At 33.5% G+C, this 24,844-nt stretch overlaps 8 protein-coding genes across 14 annotated transcripts; 2 read left to right on the forward strand and 6 right to left on the reverse strand.

Annotated features, from left to right (window-relative positions):
* Positions 1 to 825: 825 nt before the first annotated feature.
* Positions 826 to 3,566, reverse strand: LOC109598766 (ubiquitin-like modifier-activating enzyme ATG7). The gene is made up of 12 exons (XM_020014690.2): positions 3,326 to 3,566; positions 3,077 to 3,272; positions 2,910 to 3,020; positions 2,626 to 2,855; positions 2,364 to 2,573; positions 2,167 to 2,311; positions 1,960 to 2,115; positions 1,718 to 1,906; positions 1,498 to 1,662; positions 1,330 to 1,445; positions 988 to 1,279; positions 826 to 932 (listed from the first exon to the last, which is right to left on the reverse strand). The coding sequence occupies exons 1-12, from the start codon at positions 3,514 to 3,516 to the stop codon at positions 903 to 905; spliced, it is 2,031 nt and encodes a 676-aa protein (XP_019870249.2). The 5' UTR covers positions 3,517 to 3,566; the 3' UTR covers positions 826 to 902.
* A 158-nt stretch (positions 3,567 to 3,724) lies between these two features.
* On the reverse strand, positions 3,725 to 5,071 carry LOC109598771 (C1GALT1-specific chaperone 1-like protein). The gene is made up of 3 exons (XM_020014695.2): positions 4,144 to 5,071; positions 3,980 to 4,090; positions 3,725 to 3,926 (listed from the first exon to the last, which is right to left on the reverse strand). Exons 1-3 carry the CDS (start codon positions 5,002 to 5,004, stop codon positions 3,786 to 3,788), a joined length of 1,113 nt encoding a protein of 370 aa, XP_019870254.2. The 5' UTR covers positions 5,005 to 5,071; the 3' UTR covers positions 3,725 to 3,785.
* Positions 5,072 to 5,370: 299 nt separating this feature from the next.
* LOC109598767 (eukaryotic translation initiation factor 3 subunit G-like) lies at positions 5,371 to 8,310 on the reverse strand. Of its 3 annotated transcripts, XM_020014694.2 has the most exons (3): positions 7,859 to 8,310; positions 7,439 to 7,804; positions 5,371 to 5,882 (listed from the first exon to the last, which is right to left on the reverse strand). In XM_020014694.2, the coding sequence occupies exons 1-3, from the start codon at positions 8,214 to 8,216 to the stop codon at positions 5,755 to 5,757; spliced, it is 852 nt and encodes a 283-aa protein (XP_019870253.2). In that variant the 5' UTR covers positions 8,217 to 8,310; the 3' UTR covers positions 5,371 to 5,754. The 3 variants fall into 3 exon arrangements, with proteins under 3 accessions (XP_019870253.2, XP_049823326.1, XP_019870250.2); XM_049967369.1 differs by lacking the exon at positions 7,439 to 7,804 and having other exon boundaries at positions 5,371 to 6,248; positions 7,859 to 8,309; XM_020014691.2 differs by lacking the exons at positions 7,439 to 7,804; positions 7,859 to 8,310 and adding an exon at positions 6,298 to 6,753 and having other exon boundaries at positions 5,371 to 6,248.
* A 5,216-nt stretch (positions 8,311 to 13,526) lies between these two features.
* On the reverse strand, positions 13,527 to 15,948 carry LOC109604981 (nitric oxide-associated protein 1). Its single transcript, XM_020021538.2, has 4 exons — positions 15,215 to 15,948; positions 14,047 to 15,143; positions 13,768 to 13,988; positions 13,527 to 13,714 (listed from the first exon to the last, which is right to left on the reverse strand). Exons 1-4 carry the CDS (start codon positions 15,875 to 15,877, stop codon positions 13,548 to 13,550), a joined length of 2,148 nt encoding a protein of 715 aa, XP_019877097.2. The 5' UTR covers positions 15,878 to 15,948; the 3' UTR covers positions 13,527 to 13,547.
* A 220-nt stretch (positions 15,949 to 16,168) lies between these two features.
* Positions 16,169 to 18,325, reverse strand: LOC109604973 (dynein axonemal intermediate chain 4-like). The gene is made up of 2 exons (XM_020021528.2): positions 17,479 to 18,325; positions 16,169 to 17,430 (listed from the first exon to the last, which is right to left on the reverse strand). Exons 1-2 carry the CDS (start codon positions 18,323 to 18,325, stop codon positions 16,169 to 16,171), a joined length of 2,109 nt encoding a protein of 702 aa, XP_019877087.2.
* A 1,744-nt stretch (positions 18,326 to 20,069) lies between these two features.
* On the forward strand, positions 20,070 to 21,547 carry LOC109604986 (ran-binding protein 3). 4 transcript variants are annotated; one of them, XM_049967365.1, is made up of 5 exons: positions 20,070 to 20,096; positions 20,234 to 20,314; positions 20,368 to 21,137; positions 21,188 to 21,283; positions 21,337 to 21,547. In XM_049967365.1, the coding sequence occupies exons 1-5, from the start codon at positions 20,078 to 20,080 to the stop codon at positions 21,454 to 21,456; spliced, it is 1,086 nt and encodes a 361-aa protein (XP_049823322.1). In that variant the 5' UTR covers positions 20,070 to 20,077; the 3' UTR covers positions 21,457 to 21,547. The 4 variants fall into 4 exon arrangements, with proteins under 4 accessions (XP_049823322.1, XP_049823323.1, XP_019877103.2 ...); XM_049967366.1 differs by having other exon boundaries at positions 20,371 to 21,137; XM_020021544.2 differs by having other exon boundaries at positions 20,076 to 20,177.
* A 538-nt stretch (positions 21,548 to 22,085) lies between these two features.
* Positions 22,086 to 22,815, forward strand: LOC109604978 (uncharacterized). 2 transcript variants are annotated; one of them, XM_020021533.2, is made up of 3 exons: positions 22,086 to 22,151; positions 22,210 to 22,632; positions 22,683 to 22,815. In XM_020021533.2, exons 2-3 carry the CDS (start codon positions 22,218 to 22,220, stop codon positions 22,769 to 22,771), a joined length of 504 nt encoding a protein of 167 aa, XP_019877092.1. In that variant the 5' UTR covers positions 22,086 to 22,151; positions 22,210 to 22,217; the 3' UTR covers positions 22,772 to 22,815. The 2 variants fall into 2 exon arrangements, with proteins under 2 accessions (XP_019877092.1, XP_049823333.1); XM_049967376.1 differs by having other exon boundaries at positions 22,107 to 22,138.
* A 58-nt stretch (positions 22,816 to 22,873) lies between these two features.
* On the reverse strand, positions 22,874 to 24,721 carry LOC109604977 (26S proteasome regulatory subunit 8). Its single transcript, XM_020021532.2, has 5 exons — positions 24,578 to 24,721; positions 24,176 to 24,317; positions 23,893 to 24,116; positions 23,149 to 23,838; positions 22,874 to 23,090 (listed from the first exon to the last, which is right to left on the reverse strand). Exons 1-5 carry the CDS (start codon positions 24,593 to 24,595, stop codon positions 22,950 to 22,952), a joined length of 1,215 nt encoding a protein of 404 aa, XP_019877091.1. The 5' UTR covers positions 24,596 to 24,721; the 3' UTR covers positions 22,874 to 22,949.
* Positions 24,722 to 24,844: the final 123 nt, after the last annotated feature.

Below are 24,844 nucleotides of genomic sequence, written 5' to 3' on the forward strand. Positions count from 1 at the left end.
TGCACGTCGTTCCTCCGGAATTTGTGCGATTTATTGCCGACACTCGCTTTGTGTGGTGTGAATGAGGCTTCGTACCCATTGGTCGGATTTTTAACATCGCATCATTACTTAAACGGCGGACAGCAGTTTTGATGACGATGGGCGCGCATGTGGGAAATACGCCGTTTGGAACAACGCGGGGATGGAATGTGGGCTCGATATTTTGGTCCGCGCGTAAAAATCGTGCGTATGTAAACGAAAACTGGGCTCCCGAATGGAAATATGTGATTTTAATTTTGCACGGAATCGAACGCAACTTTAGTTGTTGTGCAATGGTTTTTATAAATTTAATATTTATATTTTTAATACTGTTTTACTCTTTTTAGACAAAAATATTATTATAATATTTAAAACAAATTTAAATATTCACATTTTATTTATTTACTTACTTATATTTTTATTAGATAATTATAATAAATAATAAATTCATTTTGTAATTAGCTTAGTATATATAATTGTATATTACATTAATTATTTTCACTTACTTATTATAATATTTGGAAAAGCTGAATAAAGCGCCTTAAAATTATGTTGGTAGTCCTTGCGTGCGCATGTCTAGAAAATCTCATTCAACGTTGTAACTGTGTAGTTTTTTACATACTTTTACAAAAAATAAGCTGGTAAGTATTAGTGAAAATATTTATTTTTCCAATATGTTAATAAAAATAAAAAGAAAACTTCAGAACAGCAACGTTGGATTTTCTATGTTCCAAAGTTGGCAACCTTTTAAGTTTTACCTTGAATTTCATTTAAAATTTAAATACTAATATAAATAAAACACAATACTTAGTGCTGAAGCATAATAAATATATTTTTAAAAATTTTAAAGAGTGCATTTAATATATTTCATTTAAGTGAAGGATTTAGTCTTCCTCGTCGCTGAGAACATCGATCTAAAATAAATACAGGTTTAATATTAAATTACTATTAATCATTGTAGTATTATACATCAATATCAGTAGCTTGTTGTAAGACCTCAGTTAATCCAGTGAGATCCTCCAAATATTTTGAACTGTTGAACACCTTAAGCAGAAATTCAAAGCCATTTTTCTTGTACTCATCAATAACACAGACTGAACAACCAACACAATTAGGAAACCTCTGAGTGGCCGGCAAAATGTGATTAAACGACGACAAGAAGCCTCGCAAGGTATGAGGTAACAAACCTAAAACGCACTGACTTTCTAAGTCAGCGACATTCGGGTTGGCACCCATTTGGTAAAACGCTGGAGCGTTATTCCTGAAATGGAAACTTTAACGACACAACTAGTAACATGTTTTAAAGCGCACCGTTGTTCATGTTGTAATAAACTAACAGCCAACTCAACAGCTAATCCTCCAGCAATTTGTGATAGTCCTGGCCTAGTCACTGTGCACTGTTGATCCAAAGTGCGATCCTTTAGCGACTAAAAACAGTTTTATTAACATAATTTATGTGGGTAAATAATTAACATTTACGTCTCCTGGTGCATGAATGTCAGAACAGAAGTAGCAACCTAGCTGGTGACCATAAAGAGTTTTTATCCCTGGTTTTGTTTCTGTTTGAACCTGATCCAACTTCTGGTTTGTTCCATGCCTCATAACTAAATAAGTATCGAAGCCCAAGGCAGCGTTTATGACGATCTACAATAAGGAAATTAAACTATTTGCTTAATAAATGATGAGGTACCACTTGTACCTTGTTGTAAACATATCCAAGAACAGTTGGAAGCCACCTACTTTCTCGAGAATCCATAAGTAGGAAAAGGATGTCATGTTCTTGTACTAAAGCATCTAATTGTGTGACTGATGATTTAACTTGTTGTAACATGCTTTCACCAACTGAATGTCCTGGCATTGGAATGTTTATTTGAAACCCTTTGGAATTCTACAAAATTTACAAATGAACTTATCTTAACATTTTGACTCAGGTTTACTTACAACTCCAGGAAAGATTTTTTTTAAGTTTTCGGCGGCAGCTTCTGATTTTGGTTTCATATCAACTGAGTCTTGAAATGTGAATAAGCTTTGTCTTACTGGGTTTGAAAATGAGACTGTTGAGTTATCCACCAGTGTTATGTTTCTTACACCCCAGCCCTAAAATTTATTATTAAAATATTTGAATTATGAGCAATTGAATGTACTAACTAAAAGTGCCCTTGCAATTGAACAACCCAAAGTTCCTGAGCCAAGCAACAGACATTTGGAATTTTTAATAATTTCCAAATCTAGTTTGTCTAAAATCCTCCACTTCATGAGCTTTAAATTTAAATCAACTGCATCATCAGCCAATCTAAAATTATTAATTTAATAAACAAGCCACAATAATCAATATAATATTATACTTGTGTGGATCTAAGGTGTTTTTCATGTTGGCAAATCTAGGACCCATTTTATCTCTTTCATTTTTTTCCCATCCAACCCAATTTTTACCAAAGCTGTCTGTTCTAGGCAAAATAAGGTTGTATAAAGTACTGGTTTTACAAGTAACTTTTGATTCTTTTCTGCTTAAGTTAAATTCCAGAAATGATACAGACTTTTCTTGCAAAAATGGGCTAAAATAAATAAAATAGATAATTATAAATCTCCAAATTTTACTGTACATACCAATAATGTAAAATAAATGCAATGTAATTTCTTAACTGTGAACCAGGAACTCCACTTTTGTTGGAAATGTTGTAAAATGCAAAATGAAATTTATTGTAATTGTTTACAGTGATTTCAAGTATTTTGTCTTTAAGACTGTGTATTTGTATCTTGTTTTCAACTCTTTCCACAATGAAGTAAGTCTTATTTTTGGCACTGAGGGAAACGAACACTTCATTTAATTGAGTAATCTATAACTAAGAAAATTAAAATCATAAATACATATAAAAATTGTAATAACTTGCCAAATCATCTGATAAATCCTCAGTTAAGGGTTTAACACTTTCTTTTTTTATTGTTAACTCTTTTAACACTGGGAATGAGAACCAATAATAATAGTGATATTTCTTCAGATCCTATAAACAATAAATTGTACAATATTATTTATCTTTATACAAATAACAATACATACTGCAAAGGATAAAATTAAAAAGGTGTTTAACAACGAAGGATTTTCTAAAACATCCCCACTTTTAATACTTTCCAACAAACATTCCCCTTCGTTATTAATCAAGTTGGTTTTGTCGCACCCTTTGAATTCCTCAATTGTGTTTTTGTTGTATATTTTTCCTGAAAAAGGTATATAAATCTTTTGATCGTTGAAATCTCTAAAATAATAAAAATTTTTATAAACTAGAATTTGAAGATAAATATTTATTACTCGTTGAATGAGGTACTATCTACTTCCAGTATGGGATTCAAACAATCTTTATTTAAATTAGTAAAGTATCCCCATATATTTCTACTTGTGTCCTCCAGTTTGTCCACATTGAGTTTCAACTCAGATAACTTGCTCCAAAAGCTAGGATTTACGGCTGAGGTCGCTTGAATATAATTTAAAATTTCCCCCATTTTCTTAATTTATTTAATTAATTTTAGTTTTTATTCTGGAGTATTTGTAGAAAAACACATTAAGGTTATTATTATGATTGTCAGTGTATTGTGGGTTGCCTGGTATGTGTACGATAGGTAACCCTCATAACACTAATTGTGTTCTTGTTTGGTAACTAATACTTATCCTGTTTGAGAATAAAAATTACAATTAAGAAATAAACGGAGAAACGATTAAAAAAATTTATTAGTGGAAAAATATAAACATTGGTATAAAAATAGCAACCATTTTACAATTCAGACTCTTCTCTTTTCATGTTTTTAGCAAAAGAATTTGGGTCATCAATAAGATCCTCCCAAACCTTATAATACATCTCCGGACTAATATTATCACTGGGTATGTTTCTCTCTTTAAGAAAAGACTTCCAAACCTAAAACATTAAATTATAGCACAATGTAAGGCAACATTCTTAAGAATTGGCACCTCATATGTAGATTCCTTTGGTAAAGGTTTATTGCCATATTTGCCATTGATGAATAATTGCAAAGTGTAGAATAAATAGTAATAAGTATACATTTTATCCCCTTCAATAGCCTGCAAAAATAATTCACAATATACAAATTACAATATTATAATTCAAATTGTACCTGAAAAGTAACAGACTTATTGCTGCAACAGATGTGTGGATACTTGCTTAATTTATAATGTCCCTCCCCTGGATAAAATGCATGGTACCAATTGTATGGGTGGAATGTAGAAAATCCTCCTTCATCTCGAGTATCAATTGGATGAATGTTTATTTGACCTAAATGTTTTCCCAAGTAAAAATCCTCCCTGTTCCAGAAGGTCAGATCTTTGGAACAATCCTGGGAGTTATTCAATTTGTTAATAAGCTTTTTAAGTGCACCATTGCTCAAAACATAACCAGCTTGACCTAGATTGTAGTCATGGCCCCAGAATGTTACAGTGTGCCCTAAATAATAATCCTGGTCAGAATTCAAAGGTGCCAGGAAATATCTCAGGTTCTCAAGTATTGAAAATGTATAATCATTAACAATTAAAACCCATTTGTAGTTTGTTACTGTGAACATCTTCTCACACAACAAAACCCATGAAGATTGCTTCTTGTTGCGTTTTATTTGAGGTTTCCTGGATTCTGGTAGTTTAACCAATTCCACTTGGTTACAACTTTTAGCCCATGTGTTTTTGGCTGCCTGTGCATTTTTCTCTGATTTCACCAATATCAGGCATAAAATTGGAACTTTCTCATATAAGTAGTTTGATTCTAATGTAACTGATGCGTTTCCATATCGAATTTGGTCCCAATTTATGTATCGTTTGTTTAATTGTTGTTTGTTGAACCAATTGTTGTAAGCTTCATTGGTGAATGGTTTAATATTTCTATTTCCACGTTTAAATGCGTTGAAATCGTTGCATACTATTTTCGCTAAGTACAAACCTACTGCGAAACCGAATATAAACAGTAACAAACGATAATATAGATACATTACAGTTACATTATTGTGTAAAATATAGTAAGTATGACTGAATTCAAAAATATTTGTTGTCAGATATTTGTTGGTTAGGTCATGACATTTGAACTAATTAAATTTTAAAGGGGGGGCAAAATGACAGAAGTAAATGGGTCTAAAAATATGTTGGAACTTCTAACAGGTTTTCTATCAACTGAACCAACAAATTACAATTTATAAAATAGTAACTATTATTTCATAATAAATTTTGTGAATATTACATTAGCCAAAAAGTAGTAGAAACACAAAAACAAGTGATAAAATATTGGTAGTAAATATATTACACATTTACAATGGCAAATATTTTTATATATTATTATTAAATAGTAAATAAAAAACAAATTTATATAATATACGTTTATTTCTTACAGAATATAACGCATTTTTTCTGTGCTAAAAACTATTTTCAAATAATTTCCAGCACTGTTTGAACAAAACAAATTTTTCTTCTTTTTTGTAATAAAAAACTATTATGTATCCTTTAAAAAAACCTATTGACACTAACGGTAATCGACTGTTAAATAATATAGATGTAATATTATAAATATATGTTTAATATATTTAAATTATTTTTTGAATGAATCAATAGATACAGGAGTGGATTATATTTACATTTTTGGAATCAACTCTGTTTTAGCAAAAGTATAAAATATCAATTAGTATTAGTGTCAAAGGGCAACATTCCACATATGTTGATTAAAAGGGATGTATTATTATAAAATTAATCTACTGATTAGAATTCTGTGGCTTTGACCAGTCAACTGAAAGAATCAGGTGATCATAACCATGTCCATTTAACCTGGCAATAGCTTCAGCTGCATCCATCCTAAACTTATAATGAACATACGCATAACCTTTGCATTGGTTGGTTTGTTTATCCTTGGCCAAATATATCTTCAATATAGGTCCAAATCTCTTAACCAGATCTTCCAGATCCTGATCAGTTGTGTTATTACTCAGATTGGATATCCTGATAGCTGTTTGATCTTCCCTCCTCTGCATGTTTGAGCCTTCTGGTCGTTTGGATGCTCCCTCCCTCATGCCTGGTGGAATGTACTTGGTAACGCCTGGTTTGTTAGCCTCACCTGGTGCTCCAAGTGCTGGTTTCTTGTCATCTGGGATTTTGCCACCGCCCAGCGTGGTGTCTTTGTAGGGGCACTTAGAGGTCCAATGCTCTCCATTACATGTACGACACTTAACCACATTCTTGTCTCCCAAAGCTGAAAAACAATTTAATATACAAAGACACGCTAACTTGTCAATTTTTACCTTTGAGCTTATCTAGACCATCTTCTTCTGGCTTGTTGTCTTCCTCCTTACTGGTGATGTACTGCATATAAACATCTTCCCCAACAATTGTGGTGGCAGGATTTGGTCCCGGTTTATCGTTGGCAGACTCACCAAACTTCTTCCACGTCTTCCTGACCGCAATCTGTTTCGACACGATCCTCCTTTCGATCTTGTACGTGCGCACGATTTTCACTTTTTTGTTGTCGTCGTTGATCTTGTACTCGGTGACGATCTTGAATCCGTTCTCGTAGACTTCGGTGGACGGTGGCAGCGACGTTCCGCCCTCCAATTCGACCTCATCGGCCCAACTGGATTTCACTTCTTCAGCTGACGGCATTGTATGTTGTTAATTCGTCGGTTATTCCGGTAAAATATGTTGGGCACACGTTTGGAGATTGCTGAACAGACATTTGACAGAACAAAATGACCGAAGCAGGCCGACCACAACGTGAGGCACAATCCAGAGTCAACTGTTGGCTATCCTGAATTAGGTAAATAAAGACACCAATGAGGTGTGAACCAGTGTGTCTTCGGTGGGAACGTGGTTGCCTAACTTGTATACCTTAATAAACAATACAACTGTTTATATTCGAAAAACCTAAAATTTAACCAGAAAAACGCAAGTTTTTAAGTAGTTTACAAGTTTAATTTATATAATACACGTTTATTACTTATTAATAAAGAATATAACGCATTTTTATATACTAAAACCTATTTCCAAATAATTTCCAGCACTGTTTGAACAAAACAAATTTTTCTTCCTTCTTATAAAAAAACTATTGTGTATCACTTAAAATATGCTACTGACAGTAAGAATAATTGATACAGTTAAATAATATAGATGTCATGTTATAAATATGCATGTTTATTATATTTAAATTAATTTTTCATTTAAAAACTATAAAACATCAACTAATATCAATTATTTTTAGTGTCAAAGGACAACATTACACATATGTTCATTAAAAGGGATGTATTAATATGAAACTAGCTTACTGATTAGAATTCTGTGGCTTTGACCAGTCAACTGAAAGAATCAGGTGATCATAACCATGTCCATTTAATCTGGCAATAGCTTCAGCTGCATCCATCCTAAACTTATAATGAATATACGCATAACCTTTGCATTGGTTAGTTTGTTTATCCTTGGCCAAATATATCTTCAATATAGGTCCAAATCTCTTAACCAGATCTTCCAGATCCTGATCAGTTGTGTTGTTACTGAGATTAGCAATCCTGATAGCTGTTTGATCTTCCCTCCTCTGCATATTGGAGCCTTCTGGTCGTTTGGATGCTCCCTCCCTCATGCCTGGTGGAATGTACTTAGTAACACCTGGTTTGTTGGCCTCACCTGGAGCTCCAAGTGTTGGTTTCTTGTCATCTGGGATTTTGCCACCACCCAGTGTAGTGTCTTTGTAGGGACACTTTGAGGTCCAATGCTCTCCATTACATGTACGACACTTAACCACATTCTTGTCTCCCAAAGCTGAAAAATCGATTTAATAAACAATGACACACTAAATTACCCATTTTTATTTACCTTTGAGTTTATCTAGACCGTCTTCTTCTGGCTTGTTGTCTTCCTCCTTACTGGTGATGTACTGCATATAAACATCTTCCCCAACAATAGTGGTGGCAGGATTTGGTCCCGGTTTATCATTGGCAGACTCACCAAACTTCTTCCATGTCTTCCTGACTGCAATCTGTTTCGACACGATCCTCCTTTCGATCTTGTACGTGCGCACGATTTTCACTTTTTTGTTGTCGTCGTTGATCTTGTACTCAGTGACGATTTTAAATCCGTTCTCGTACACTTCGGTGGACGGTGGCAGCGACGTTCCGCCCTCCAATTCGACCTCATCGGCCCAACTGGATTTGACTTCTTCGGCCGACGGCATTTAATGTTGTTGATTCGTCGGTTGTTCCGGTAAAATATGTTGGGCACACGTTTGGAGATGCTAAACATATATTTGACAGAACAAAAGGACCGATGCAGGTCAACCACAACATAAAACCAAAATCACTGTGGCCATTCTGCTAACCGATTTTCTGTGAACTGGTTATTTTCGTTAGACACGTTCGACACCTTCGGATTCGGCACAGTTCGGTTTCTGAATCAGAATGCAACGTGTGAATCCCCAACATTGTTGATATATAATTTGAAATTAATACATAAATATATAAATCGCGAAATTCACATTCACATTTCAATTGTTTTTAATAAAAATTTTGTTTTAAGAAACTAATATCCATAAACCATTTGTTAATTATTTATATATTTACTTTCGATTAAAATGAGTCTATTGTTTATAAATGGTCAATTATAAAATTAACTTACCTTTAACAATATTTTATATTAATTATAATGATTTTAATAACATATAAACAATTATTTATTATTAAATAATAGGTGATATTTGTTTAAAATTCAAATAATGTACAGGAAAAATTTCAATTCGGTTGAGAAGGTTCTCGAAACGCACGCAATAAAAAAAAACTCGATGTCGACCAATCAGACGCGGGGGATGAGTTGCCGCCATCAGCCGCCATTAGCCGCCATTACCGCCGCGTCGGTCAGACCAGTCAGTCGATTATCGAGCGTCGTATCGATCGGTCGCGTGGGGTGGGATGGTGGTCGGCGTCACCATACCCTCCAAGTTAATTCGGTGGTGCAGTTCGGTTTAGTGTAGTGACTCGTGTGTTCAATTAGTGTTGTGATGGATATACTGGATATAACCATGGATTGCAAGGTAGGTGTCTTTTTGTTACAAATCAATTGTTTACGGAGTTATGCAATTATTTTACTTGAACGGCATATTAATGTTGTTCTTTTATTGCAATTATATTTTGAAATTATTCTATACCAATTCCTAACTAGTTAATTCTATAGAAACATAAATAAAATAATTACTATAAATATATTTTTTTAATGTCGGTTATATAAGTAATAATTAAAATATTAAAGTAATTTGCATTAATTTTAATTAAACATAACACCATAATTAAGAATAAGATACTGAGTAACTAGTTAATGGTATGTTTTTTACAGAAGTCGCTCATAATATAAATAAATAATCAATTCTCAATGTTTTAACTATTGAAAAAACAATTGAATAAAACTTTGCATGGATTAGTTTATAAGAATAAATGCATGTTTTAAATGACACAATCATGAAGATAAATAAACTTTACTTGGATTAAGTAAAGTATTCATCAGTTAAGAATGAATGCATGACTAAAACTTTGCATGGATTAGTTTATAAGAATAAATGCATGTTTTAAATGATACAGTCATGAAGATAAATAAACTTTACTTGGATTAAGTAAAGTATCTATCAGTTAAGAATGAAAGCATGAATAAAACTTTGCATGGATGAGTTTATAAGAATAAATGCATGTTTTAAATGATACAGTTATGAAGATAAATAAACTTTACTTGGATTAAGTAAAGTATCCATCAGTTAAGAATGAATGCATGAATAAAACTTTGCATGGATTAGTTTATAAGAATAAATGCATGTTTTAAATGATACAGTCATGAAGATAAATAAACTTTACTTGGATTAAGTAAAGTATCCATCAGTCAAGAATGAATGCATGAATAAAATTTTGCATGGATTAGTTTATAAGAATAAATGCATGTTTTAAATGACACAATCATGAAGATAAATAAACTTTACTTGGATTAAGTAAAGTATCCATCAGTTAAGAATGAATGCACGAATAAAATTTTGCATGGATTAGTTTATAAGAATAAATGCATGTTTTAAATGATACAGTCATGAAGATAAATAAACTTTACTTGGATTAAGTAAAGTATCCATCAGTTAAGAATGAATGCACGAATAAAATTTTGCATGGATTAGTTTATAACAATAAATGCATGTTTTAAATGACACAATCATGAAGATAAATAAACTTTACTTGGATTAAGTAAAGTATCCATCAGTTAAGAATGAATGCATGAATAAAATTTTGCATGGATTAGTTTTTAAGAATAAATGCATGTTTTAAATGACACAATCATGAAGATAAATAAACTTTACTTGGATTAAGTAAAGTATCCATCAGTTAAGAATGAACGCATGAATAAAATTTTGCATGGATTAGTTTATAAGAATAAATGCATGTTTTAAATGACACAATCATGAAGATAAATAAACTTTACTTGGATTAAGTAAAGTATCCATCAGTTAAGAATGAATGCATGCATGAAACTCTGCATGACTTAGTTTATAAGAATAAATGCATGTTTTAAATGACACAATCATGAAGATAAATAAACTTTACTTGGATTAAGTAAAGTATCCATCAGTTAAGAATGAATGCATGCATGAAACTCTGCATGACTTAGTTTATAAGAATAAATGCATGTTTTAAATGACACAATCATGAAGATAAATAAACTTTACTTGGATTAAGTAAAGTATCCGTCAGTTAAGAATGAATGCATGAATAAAACTTTGCATGGATTAGTTTATAAGAATAAATGCATGTTTTAAATGATACAGTTATGAAGATAAATAAACTTTACTTGGATTAAGTAAAGTATCCATCAGTTAAGAATGAATGCACGAATAAAATTTTGCATGGATTAGTTTTTAAGAATAAAAGCATGTTTTAAATGACACAATCATGAAGATAAATAAACTTTACTTGGATTAAGTAAAGTATCCATCAGTTAAGAATGAATGCACGAATAAAATTTTGCATGGATTAGTTTTTAAGAATAAAAACATGTTTTAAATGACACAATCATGAAGATAAATAAACTTTACTTGGATTAAGTAAAGTATCCATCAGTTAAGAATGAATGCATGCATGAAACTCTGCATGACTCAGTTTATAAGAATAAATGCATGTTTTAAATGACACAATCATGAAGATAAATAAACTTTACTTGGATTAAGTAAAGTATCCATCAGTTAAGAATGAATGCATGCATGAAACTCTGCATGACTTAGTTTATAAGAATAAATGCATGTTTTAAATGACACAATCATGAAGATAAATAAACTTTACTTGGATTAAGTAAAGTATCCATCAGTTAAGAATGAATGCATGCATGAAACTCTGCATGACTTAGTTTATAAGAATAAATGCATGTTTTAAATGACACAATCATGAAGATAAATAAACTTTACTTGGATTAAGTAAAGTATCCATCAGTTAAGAATGAATGCATGCATGAAACTCTGCATGACTTAGTTTATAAGAATAAATGCATGTTTTAAATGACACAATCATGAAGATAAATAAACTTTACTTGGATTAAGTAAAGTATCCATCAGTTAAGAATGAATGCATGCATGAAACTCTGCATGACTTAGTTTATAAGAATAAATGCATGTTTTAAATGACACAATCATGAAGATAAATACACTTTACTTGGATTAAGTAAAGTATCCATCAGTTAAGAATGAATGCACGAATAAAATTTTGCATGGATTAGTTTATAAGAATAAATGCATGTTTTAAATGACACAATCATGAAGATAAATAAACTTTACTTGGATTAAGTAAAGTGTCCATCAGTTAAGAATGAATGCATGCATGAAACTTTGCATGGATTAGTTTATAAGAATGCATGCTTTAAATGATGTGGTTAAAACATTGAGAAAAGATATTTTGTTAATTTCTTTGTTGATCGTCAAGACCTCACATCTGGACCATGATGATCCAACCAACCATTGGAAAGACGATAAGGCAACAGGGAAAGGGCATTAAAGGTATTAAATAATAATTTTAATTATCAATGAAACAATGATATTAATTGAAAGTTTTTTATTAATTCCAGGTAGGTCCAGAACGAGACTAGTTAACCTGGCAACTGGCAACGCAAAGTAAGTTTTTGAACATATTAATTTTAATTACAAATCTTGCGCCATCATGTTTTGATTTTTATATATAAATATGTTTTTGAAAAATGTAAGAAATGTATCTTTTATGATTTTCAGAAATGGTTTATTTTTATTTTCTTTGTACAATCTTTCATTTCAGCTCAAATAAATTATTGATACAGTTGTATTAAATATTTGTTTGATATGATTTTCAGGAATATTGTATTCATTTATATGTCTTTTAAATAATACTAATAAGGCCCTCTCTTTCAGCTAAATAAATTAAAGAAAATTTAGTTTGTTTTATTTTCATCACATTTATTGAACAAAATCCCTGGCCTACAAATTCCCTTTTTGTTCGTCATATTATGACCAACAAATTCCCCTTTTGTTCGTCATATTATTGGCCAACAAATTCCCTTTTTGTTCGTCATATTATTGACCAACAAATTCCCCTTTTGTTCGTCATATTATTGACCAACAAATTCCCCTTTTGTTCGTCATATTATTGGCCAACAAATTCCCTTTTTGTTCGTCATATTATTGACCAACAAATTCCCCTTTTGTTCGTCATATTATTGACCAACAAATTTCCTTTTTGTTCATCATATTATTGACCAACAAATGCCCTTCTGTTCGTCATATTATTGACCAACAAATTCCTTTTTGTTCGCCAAATTATTGGCCAACAAATTTCCTTCTTGTTCGTCATATTATTGGCCAACAAATTTCCTTTTTGTTCATTTTTTAATTACTTTTTTATTTGCAGGAATTCATATAAATTAATAATTTTAATTTATTTACAGCTATTATAGTATTTAGATTTTAGTTAATTGTAACTTAGTGTAGGGCTGCATTTACTCAGCGAAGATTAGTATTTTTTAATTGAATAGTTTTCGCCGTAAATGCAGCGACAAGCTCACCTATATATTACTAACCCAAAATTGTATTTTTAAATTGTAAGGCTTGTCATAGGATTTTCAAAATTGTACATCTACTGCAGAGGTACAATTTTGAATTATGTCCTATCTGATGACGCACGAAATGCAGAAACAAGCGGGAATAGAATACAATTATTTTCTATTTCCCTTGATTTATCATAAATACGAATATAATTTTGGGTATATTTAAAACTTTACTTATTTTTATTTTAGTTTGTTTTTTACATTTATTAATATGTAATAACAACTAATATAAAATAACAATTTGATCAACTTTTTGATTTTTATTGGTCGAAACTGATTTATTATATTTTTTATAATTAGAATAAATGTTTTCAAATTATATATCAACAACAATGTTGGGCAGTTTCAGTTACATATGTTGAAACTGCGTTCATAAACAATTAGAAAATCATGCAATTTTAAATCCTATTATTAATTTTATTATTTATATAAATTTGTGTTTGCCATAAACAGGTGTATATCGTTTCCTTCGTCCTCTAAGTTGCACAGCTTTTGGTAACAAACACTCCCTCAAATAACAGCCCCTCTTTTCTGGTGTCCAAGCTTCAAATAGACACTCTTCACCTTCTCTTATGTTTATTGCCACCCAACCTGAAAGAACATTTTTTAAATTTTATTTAATAAAATTGTTTTATTAATCTCACCAGCACTGGAAAGTACTACATCTTTACTAGAAATGTGACTATTAACTCCAATAACAGAGAAGGTTTTAGCCTTTTGTAAACCTGGCCATTTTGTTAATCTGTCACTAACATTTATTGGTACAGCTAATAAATCTGTACCCAACAAATTTTGGTATAATTCATCAGCCATTTCAGACTTACAAATTGTTAACGGAAGCGAATTGGAACGGAAAACGGTCAACCTAAATCAAATGAAGCATTATCATTAATGATTTTTTACTGATATAGTGACGTTCTTACCTAATGGATATATTTCCTTTAAGGTAATCCAGTCGTCCAAGTCCAGCAATAAACAAACTGTTGCCGGGCTGAACGCAGAAAGTCACAGGCCTAATTATTTGCTTGGGCAAAGTCAACATCAGTTCGTCCGCAGTCAAAATGTTAATAATTTGATCCGTTTGCACGACTCCTGGCGTATCAAAACACCACCGACTCAAAACGAACTCCGGATCCTTTTCGTTAATGCCCATCTTAGCTTTGCCGGACGCATTCGAGTTGGGCGACACGCCGAACAAATCGCCTTCTTCCTTCACCGGCAACGTATATGACCTGCCGATGTGTCCGATGAGGGTGGCGCACTTTGGGGTGTTGTAGGTTTTTAACTGTTGCCTTCGAAGCTTTTGTTCTTCGGCCTCTAGCTTTCTGGCGGTTTTTAGGCGGGCATTGCGCAGTTCCATGCGGTGGGCAGAGGGCTTGGTGATGGGGAACTTGAGCAGGTTTAATGTGGTGCCTGGCCAAAGACTTGTGGTAGCCCTTTGTATTAGATCTGAGCTTTGGATTTTGCAGTAGTCGGATTGCAGGAGGGCGTTGAACAAACTTGATTTGCCCACGTTGGTACAACCTACTAAATAAACGTCGCCGTGAAACTTCCAACTTGCCTGCAATATTGTTATCAAGTCTTCCACACCAAAACCAGTCTTAGCAGAGATCAAAGCTATGTTTTGTATGTTGGATGTGCCAAAGCCTGAAATCTTACAATAGTCCAGTAAGGTTGTTTTAATGTTTTGCAAGAACTTATCATCATCTCTGGGCAACAAATCAATTTTGTTCCCCACAATAATAATGGGAGTCTTGGGGCCGAAAATATCAGCAATTCCAGGCCAAATGGAACAGGGAAAGTCCATTAGATCTACCATAAGAAGCACCAAAGCCTGCTGTTTACTGATTCTTTGTAATACTTTCGGATAATCCTCTGATGATACTTTGACTTGTAATGCCATGTTGTAGTGTTTCAAGAAGTAGCACCTTTGGCAGATTATTGCTTCTAAGTTAGCACCGCCTTTGAATTTATGATTTTTGAAGATTTCTGATGGGATATAACCAGGAATTGCTGTGTCCTAAAATGGTGTTTATATTTAATTAAACAACACTAATGAGATATTAAGACAAATTATTTTTATGTACATACTTTGCAGTGTAAATAGGCCCCACATCCTCCACAAGGTACATTGCTAACATCAGTTCTAGGATCAGGTGTTCCATAATTTATTTTCCAGTTGTCATGATCAATTTCCTCCTCCTCAACTTGTGTGTAATTATCATAATTCATCATCCAGTTATGCATTTCCTTCAACTTCTCATACTTCAAGTTAACCTCCTCTTCAGGTGTCAACTGTTTACGGATTTCCTCAGTGGGCTCTTCAACATAACTCACTGAATTAATTTCTTTTGATTGATAAGGAAAACTAACTATCCTCGAGTCTATTTTTAATTCTCCATCCTCTTTATTTACTTTACTTGTTGGTAAATCTGTTACATATTTTAATGACAATGGTAAAGGTTCAATCAATTGAATTTGGTGCCTTATTAAATTTTTTTTCCTCTCGGTCTCCTTAATTATCAGCTTATTTCTGTGATGTCCTAATTCAATTCCAATATCCTCTATAACGCTATTATATAGCAAAGTGCCCTTGTACTTTTTAATTATTGAATCAATATATTCTAATTGGTTTTCTGATTGTTCATTCACTACTCGTACCTTTGAAGAAAGTTTACTATAATTTTTGGCTGTTTCTTTAATAATTGAATAGGAAATGCGGGAGTTATAAAGTTTAAATAATTGGGAATACATGTCTCATTATTAATCTGATTTGTTTTTAGAAATATTTTTACATGTTTATTTTTAAGGTTATATTTATGTTTGTAAGGTTATATTTTAGTTTTCAAGGTTATACTTAATAATTGCCAACTTAAAAATTATTAATTAGAAAATGTATATATATATATGCAACCCAGTGTACCTAGTGATAGTTCGTGTTGCATAGATCGTTCAGAATTTTATGTTTTCTGATAATATTTTTGTACTTTTAAATAAACAAACACAACTATAAACTTATCATCTAATTATTATTAATATATATAATTATTTTAAATTATTGTTGTCCCCTTCATCGACGTTTTCATCTGCTTCCGTTTCAATGGATTTACGTTTTTCCTCATCATCTTCAGGCAAACGTTTATACGGTTTAAGTTCCCTGACTTTATCCACAATTATCGTCCTTTCCACACGTTTCTCCAATTTGCTAATCACTTCGTCTTTGTACAACAGTTGTTGCCTCAACATCGTCATGAATAAATTTTCGGGGAAGAACGGCGGATACGGGATATCCCGCAACGAATAAACATGCACTTGCCCCTTTGTGTCTCCAACAATGAGACACTTTCCGTTTTGCCGAAAATGCATCGACGTGCAAGTTGCCTTCGTTATTAATTCCGTTGTCGACTGATGCTTCATGGACTTCCTCTGCATGTCCCAGAGGTATACGTTCGTCAACCCTATCAGTGCGAAGAGGGTCGGATGGGTGGGAGAGAACTGGCAGCTCACCATTGGGATGAAGGAGTTTTCGATCTCAAAAATTGGCTCGTCTACCCCTTCCGCCCAAAATCTGGTGTACATATCACTTCCGCATGTGATTAGGAACCGATCGCAGAACGGATGGACGCCGATATAAGTTATCGGGCCTTCGTGAGCTTGAAATAGGTCTATTTGATGGTTGAAAAAGTTCCTGGAACAAATATGCACGACACCGTCATCGGTGGTCACGTAGTAAAGGTCGGCATCAGAAGGACTTTGGCACATGGACGTTGCAGCAACGAATTTACAAACGGAGGGTTGACCCTTTGGGTTCTTTAACAGTTGAAGTCCTTTAATTTTGCCTTCGGCCTTCGGAGTCCGCATTATTTGTTGGTACTCCAAGTGCTGGGTGCGTGTCGTTTTAAACAATAAAACTCTTCCGCTCTCGTAAATCACCATGCATTCATCCTCACCAGTCAAATTCTTAATGGAGCGTGGCTCCATGAATTGGATTTGCCTGGGGACATCCATGACAGCAACATCAAAGTCCACGCTTTCTGCTATGATGTGAAGTTTCCGTTTGGAAATGTGGATCAAATAGACTTTACCACAATACAAACTGATACCAAGTACATAAGGATTGATTTTCGAAAAACTTAGGCTGGTAACCGGATGCTGAAACTGGTAACTTCTTTCGGGTAGTACCGGATTTTTGATGTTCCAAATGTTCACTAGTCCGGATGTTTCGTCGGTGGAGAAAAATTTGCCGTGTGCCACTGCTAATAAATCTTTGTTAAAAGGGTTCCATTCCATGGATTTTACAGGTTTATCTGCAACAAACAAATGTATCTACAGTTGTGAACTGGGTACTAATTTACCTTTGGAATTTTTATCTATAAAACTCAATAAAACCTCCAATGTATATCTGTATTGTACTTCATCATCTGTGTAGATTTTACTCTCAATATCCCGAAATGTTTTTTGTTTTTCGATGAACACATTATTGGCCAACAGTCTTTCAATTATCGTAACTGCGTCTTGAAACTCATCACTGCACATAATTCTCTCAGCTTCAGCTTCGACTTCTTGTTTAGATACTAAAACTTCATCATCTGAATCCTCTTCATCAGCTTGCCTATCTCTTTCTTCCTCATTAAACGTGTCAAACATTTCCCAGTTAGAAGTAAAAGTCTCCGCATCCCTTTTCTCAATCTTATCACAATCAGTTTCTCGCTTCTTCATCAGCACAGACACAGTTTGGCAGCCCACACTCACAGTTCGTCTGTTCCTCCCCTTCCCCACCGTCAGATAGTCGTACCTGTCATTGTCCTCCAAAACATTTCCAGCCTCCTCACCGTCAGCAAACTCAGTCGAATTGGCTATGGTCAATAGGTAAATCGTTTCTGTTTCGTTTAAGACTAAGCTCATATGCGTGGGTACCTTTGAATCTTCCGGTTCCAGTACTGCGTCGCTTTTTGTGACTTCCGACCCCAGATCTAGGTCCTCTGGCGTTTCGTTGAAGGAAGATTCATCCTCACTATCGGAACTGTTGAGGAAGAGGTTCGTGCGTTCGTTTCTCAAGATTGTTTGTGGCGATTTTGCATCTAAATCTGTCGCAGCTCGTGGTGTATCTGTGAGGGGGGATTTTTTTAAGAAGTTGAATATTGATGGGTCCAGTGGTTTTGGTGTTCTGTCGATTCCATCTTCATCTATATATGCTATCATTTTTATTTAATAGGTTTACAATCTGGTTTTTGTAACGCATGGAATGGGGAAGAGTTTGATCAATAATTAGAGCGGTAACCAATTTTAGTTATAGATAAATTTTTTACTTTTGAAATAACAATTCCTTGTACTTTTTATGTTTTTATTCTTTAACATATAATATAACTTATTATTTAAATAAAGATAGAAGGGTAATAATATTTTGTAAAACGGACAATTAATAAAATATATTTTTTTTTTTATTTTATATATAATTTCACCAGACTCAAATTACACGAGCCGCCTTTGGTTTTGAACAAATTCCACATTTGTTGTTTTATTTAATAATATTATTTATTTGTATTATTCAAAATTGTAATAATCAAAATATATTTTTTCGGTAAAGTTGCAGAATCGGTCACTCTAAGGAACATTATCTAGCGCATGCGTCGTGAGGCGCTGATTTCGCGCTTCTTGAACATTTTGAAGTGCAGTGTTGTCGGTTTGCAACGGTCAAAATATTCGAATCATTTTTTATGGTTGAATTATTGTTGTGTTGTTGTGTATGTATTATACTTTTTATTTTTTTGGTAAGTATAGTATTTCTTCTATTTTGATGATTATTGCTCGTTATTAAAATATTATACTTTACAGATTATATTCTCATGGCGTTTTTAAAAACAATATATTATTCCTATTCTTCTGCTAATTACTTTCTTAATTTATTTGTATGCTCATTTAATATATTTTACTTTATAGATCTTTCTCATTTTTAAAATATTATACTTTTATTCCTTTAGTAAGATTATTTTTAATTTGTTAGCAGTCATATTTTAAGTTATCTTACTTTATAGATTATTTGTGTGCTGCATTTATTATTTTTTTTGTACAATCTTAATTTATTGATACGGGTCGTTAATTAATTAATATATTTTACTATATAGATAATTGTATTGTATTTAATTAAAAATGTTTTTAATTTTTATTATTTTTTAATTTATTCCAATTTATTAATCAATACTATATTTGCATTGAACAATTTTTTTCGAGTTACATAGACCATGACTGTTCCTCGGAAGATCTGTTTCCATCGTACCTTCACGAATTCATATGGAGAAATAAATTTAAAAATCATAATATGTTTATGAGCATTTTAAATTGTATCAGGAAGCAATATCCAGTGGAATAGATTTTTTTGTTTTAATTGATTTTGTTTTTTATTATAAAATACATAAATATATCTTTTTTGTTAATTTTATATTAATGTTGTAAATTTACCTAATTATTTAATAAAGAACTTTTAATTAGATAGTTAAACTATCAAAGAAATATAGAGTAAATAAAAAATGAATATACTAATTATAAAGTGATTTGCCGAATTTTATCTCTTTTCGAATTCAACCACATAAATAATATAAGTCATACATGAAAAACATAATAAATTACATATATATTTTTCTAAAAATCATTTCTCTACATATTTCGTTAAAAATGAAATCTGGCAACTATGCTGTCTAAAATCTCCGAAACAGACGATTTCAAATCCAGTTGACGCATGCGCTACAAATATTCCTTAGAGTGACCGATTCTGCAACTTTACCATTTTTTCCTATTTTAATTTGTAAAATTTCAAATTTTACTCGATAATAATAAAACATATATTTAAAGAATATGATTAATTCACTGATTGATGTTTCATTTTATATAAATTCCATAAGATCAAACATTTTGACAATTATAAGAATCAACAGTTGGTACTCTTGTGCCGAAAAAATGGCGGAACCCCAACAAAGTATGTTTGTTTCTGATTTTATTTAAATAATTTACTAGCCAGATTTTACACATTCTCAACACTATAGTACAAAAATGTCAAGTAATCGATTAGGTTTTTTTTCTACTCAATTGTTAAAATTCCCCGTGTGTTTTCAGGTAACGACAGTGCAAAACCTCAAACCCTGAGTCCCCCAATCATGAAAATTGATGCACCCGCCGAAGAAACGTCTTCAAAAGGTAAACAACACGAAATTGTTGCGATTCACGCTAACATTCCCATAATCTTCCAGAAGACGAGGATAACACAAAAAACGAGTGCGTCGTTGAAAACGAAACGTTCAAAATTTGCAGTCCGTCAACGAACGCGTCATCCCAGCCGGGACGACAAGCGAAGACCATCCTGAAGCCGCCCCAACTGAGCCTCAACACGGGCAAGACGTTCGTGTTGAATCCCAGCAAACTGAATCCGTTCGGCAACAAGTCGGACAGCAAAGACACTTGTGATAAAAAAGTTAACGGGGAGACGGTCAAGTTCGTTCCGCTGGTGCAGACGGAACCCAAGACGGCAACGACCACGAAACCGCCGGCCGAAAATGTGACTGTGACGGCGAGCACGACGTTCGTGTTCGGACAGAATTTGCAGGACCGTGTAGTGTCGGCGGAAGGTAAGCCGGAGGACCCGGAGCCGTCCACCAGTTTGAACTCGAATGGCACCACCGAATTGCTGTTCAGTAGTGTTATCAACTCGGAAATTAAGCCGGAAACTAATAATACATCAAAAGAGACCAAATCTTTGAGTGAGTCTGCCAGAGAGTATGAGGAATCGAGGGCAAACAAGAGGAAATACGATGAAGTGGAAGTTATAACTGGTGAAGAGGAGGAGACAAATGTTCTGAGTATTTCTTGTAAGCTATTTTCATATGACAATACTGGAGGAACTTGGCAGGAAAGAGGCAGGGGAATTTTGAGGCTGAATGATTTAGAACTTGAGGACAATAGAACCCAAAGCCGATTAGTTTTCAGGACATCTGGAAGCTTAAGGGTTATTTTAAATACCAAGGTAAGTTTATATATTAGAAATTAATATCATTTCATTTAATATTTTTATAGATTTGGGCAGAAATGATGGTGGACAAAGCAAGTGAGAAAAGCATAAGATTAACTGCTCAAGATTCCAGTGGGGGAATCAAAGTTTTTTTAATAATGGTAAATCACAATTAAAAATTAAATCAAATGTATTATAATGCGTTGTTTTGTAGGCAAGTAATGAGGATTCCAAACACCTTTTTAAGCAGTTACAGACTAGACTCCAAAGGGAAATTTCATCAGTGGATAAACGAAGAAAAACGCTATCAAATTCTGATTCAGGGGGACAGTAGTTATATGTAGTTTACAAAGTAACTTTTAAGGTTAAACCGTTTTTGTCATTTTATTTGCTCATATGTAATAAATAATAAATTGAAAATCTTATTCTTGACTTTGTTCTATAAATGTTAAATTTATTATTTCATAACTTTGTTATATTTTTGCTTTTTACACCTGTTGCAGGTCGGAATTTATTTAATTTTTATTAGGCGAGACATTTTCTAAGTACAAATCTATGCTTTTACAGATAGAGTTTTACATTCTAATTACTGTTCAATTTGTCTGATTTTTTCTTTTCTTAAAGTATATTGAATGAAATAAATGGAATGCGTAAATTTAAACTGATTTTATTTAATTACAATTTACATTTTCAAGATTTTCAAGAAGTCATCTGTAACTTTAGAAGTCGTCAAGTGTTTTGTTTTAGAGATAGATACCCATAATATTAGAGGTATTCATATTATCTTTAAGTAAATTCTTTATCTATTGATGTCATTTCGAAATTAATTTTTCATATTTTTCTTAATCTTCCTATGTTAAAGCCACTTATTTAAATTTTAAATTTAAAAAAGTATCTTCCTCTATAAGAAAGATTATTTGAGCAAGTCGGCAACGCCGCCGAGTCATAGACATTTAGAACATTTTCATTTGTTAAGGTGGCAAGTGTCAAATCTGTCAAATTACTAGAATATTATTGTTAGTCCAGTCGGTTGGAAAAGAAAAATTACGTAACCCTCAAATAAACAATTCTAACAGGTATTTTCCAGGCAAAATCATGGCTGGTAAAGCTTCACCCACCGGGGGCGTAAAGCCCATGACGATCAGCGGCCGTTACAACTCCGAAAGAGAGAGGCTCTTCGGCATGACCAATGAAGAGAGGGCCTTCCGCAAGCAATGGTTGAAAGACCAGGAACTGGCGCACGATGAGCCCAAGAAGTTGCCCGAAATGTACAAAGCCACCCACAACCCCATACGTAGACTCTACAGACTCCCCTTGGACACCTTACAGAAAGCTCTTGCCCCTGTTCTGGGTGAACAGAGAGCTTTGGTTTACAGGTATTTTACGGGGAAATTTTTGATGGGTATTGCTGGTGCATATATTGCAACTTATTATTTTAAATACAATGCTAACGACTGGACCAGGAAAGGTGGGTGGAGAGTAACCCAATCAAGGATTGCTGTTCATGAAGGTACAGTCATTTCCATTCTCTGTACTAGGTTTAATTTAATTATGTTTTAGGTGACCCAGAGTGGCCAAAAGTTTCTGATAAAACTAAACCATCAGATTATGGTACCAGGGGATTTGATAAAGTGAACTTAAAGCTGTAAATAATTGTAGTGATTTTATTTAAATAAAATTTAGTTATTGTTAACTGGCTCTGAACTCTGTTGAGGAATTTCAGGAAACTTATTGTTAAGTAAAAATGCACATTAAATACTAATTATTTAATTTAAAAATCAAGTATCATAATGTATTGTAAAGCAGATATATTGAAGATCCCAAAATTTATTTCCACAACTTCTTAATAGACATGTTCTTCTCAGAATCCTTCTGCATTACTTTAGCTACAGCCATTTCGAAATCTTCTTGTGTGACATGGACTCTCCTCTCTCTCAAGGCATACATGCCAGCCTCAGTACAGACGCCCTACAAATGAAACAAGAATTTGTAATACCTGACCTCAATTCATATAATTTTAAGATACCTTAACTTCTGCTCCACTAGCTCCAGGCATAAGCTCAGCGATCTTTCTCAAGTTAATACCCCTGGTCAGATTCATCTTCCTTGAATGGATTTTAAGAATGTCCAATCTAGCTTCTTCGTTTGGTGGTGGAAATTCGATTTTTCTGTCAATCCTACCCGGCCTCAGCAACGCCGGATCCAAAATGTCGATCCTGTTAGTCGCCATGATCACCTTGATGTTCTTCGTCGCCTCGAACCCGTCGAGCTGATTAAGCAGCTCCAACATTGTACGTTGTACCTCGGAATCACCCCCGGATCCCGATTCAATACGCGACGATCCGATGGAATCGATCTCGTCCATGAATATGATGGAGGGAGCATGTTCTCTGGCCATCACGAAGAGCTCTCGTACCATACGGGAGCCCTCGCCGATGAATTTCTGGACCAGTTCGGAGCCGGAGACTCGGATGAAGGTGCATTCGGTGTGGTGGGCGACCGCACGGGCCAGAAGTGTTTTGCCCGTTCCGGGTGGGCCATAGAGTAACACTCCTTTAGGCTGGGCTATGCCCAAAGCATCGAACAGCTCTGGGTGCTTGACTGGGAGCTCAATTACTTCTTTGATCTCTTTGATTTGCTTGTCCAAGCCTCCAACCATTTCATATGTGGAGTCTGGCACTTTTTCAACCATCATAAGGGACACCAAGGGATCAACCTTAAATGTATTCATTTACTAACAGGCTGAGAAGTTTTTATAGGTATACTGTACCTTATTTGGTAGAATTTTGTGAAGGGTGTAGCTTTCATTACGCAGAGCAACTCTACAGTTTGGTGTGACGTCGTTGATGTCAATATTTTTGTCAATATCCACAACAAATTTGCCCTCAGGATGAACTTTAACAAGTACCTTCTTTTTATCCATTGGTTTCACTACTTCACCCACATAACTTCCTTGTTCTTGAAGTAACATCAATTCTTCTCTCAACATTCTTACTACAATCAAAATTGGGAATTTTAAAAATGTTAATTGACTATTAAATTAATTAGTTTACCTTTTGCGTTAAGTTCGTTTCTTTGAGCCTGAAGACGTCTCAAATTTTGACTTTTCTCAGCCACAATAAGTTGAAGTTCTTCGATTTTAGTGATGTAGTAGGACCGGAAACCTTCGCCCTTTGGTCCGGCGTCAACTTCCATCTGAAATTAGTTAAAATTAACCGAATGTAAAGGCCTGAAACTCCCAAACCGTTTCTATACTGAACTCCGACACAGTCTTAACATTTTTATCAGTTTTGAAAAATTTGAACGGTGAACGGTATTTTTTGGTGAGTTTCGTACGTAGGTCTCCGTTTTTATTTTGTAACGAAAAATCTTGCCCCATAATTTAAAGAATAAAATTTTGACAATGATTTGACAAAAAGATTACTAATACTACATGAAAATAAGACGTTTTTTACCTTGTTTATCACCGTCATTGTTGTAATGTAATTCTGCTTTAGCCAGCAGCAGATCAATGAATGAATATTTATCCCAAACTTCTATGAAAAACTCAAACACATCAAAAACACGAAATCACCGCTTTTGACAGAATCGTGGAATTCATTTGACAGACAAACGTAGTTGTATTGTTTCAAATTAGCCATAGGCAACCTAGATTGACTTATTTTGTTATTTCAGTTACGAGAGAAATTCTATGTTTTATAAAATTATTACATAGAAACTAA

This window comes from Aethina tumida, chromosome 5 (assembly GCF_024364675.1).
Source record: "Aethina tumida isolate Nest 87 chromosome 5, icAetTumi1.1, whole genome shotgun sequence".
Classification (NCBI taxonomy): Eukaryota; Metazoa; Arthropoda; class Insecta; order Coleoptera; family Nitidulidae; genus Aethina; species Aethina tumida.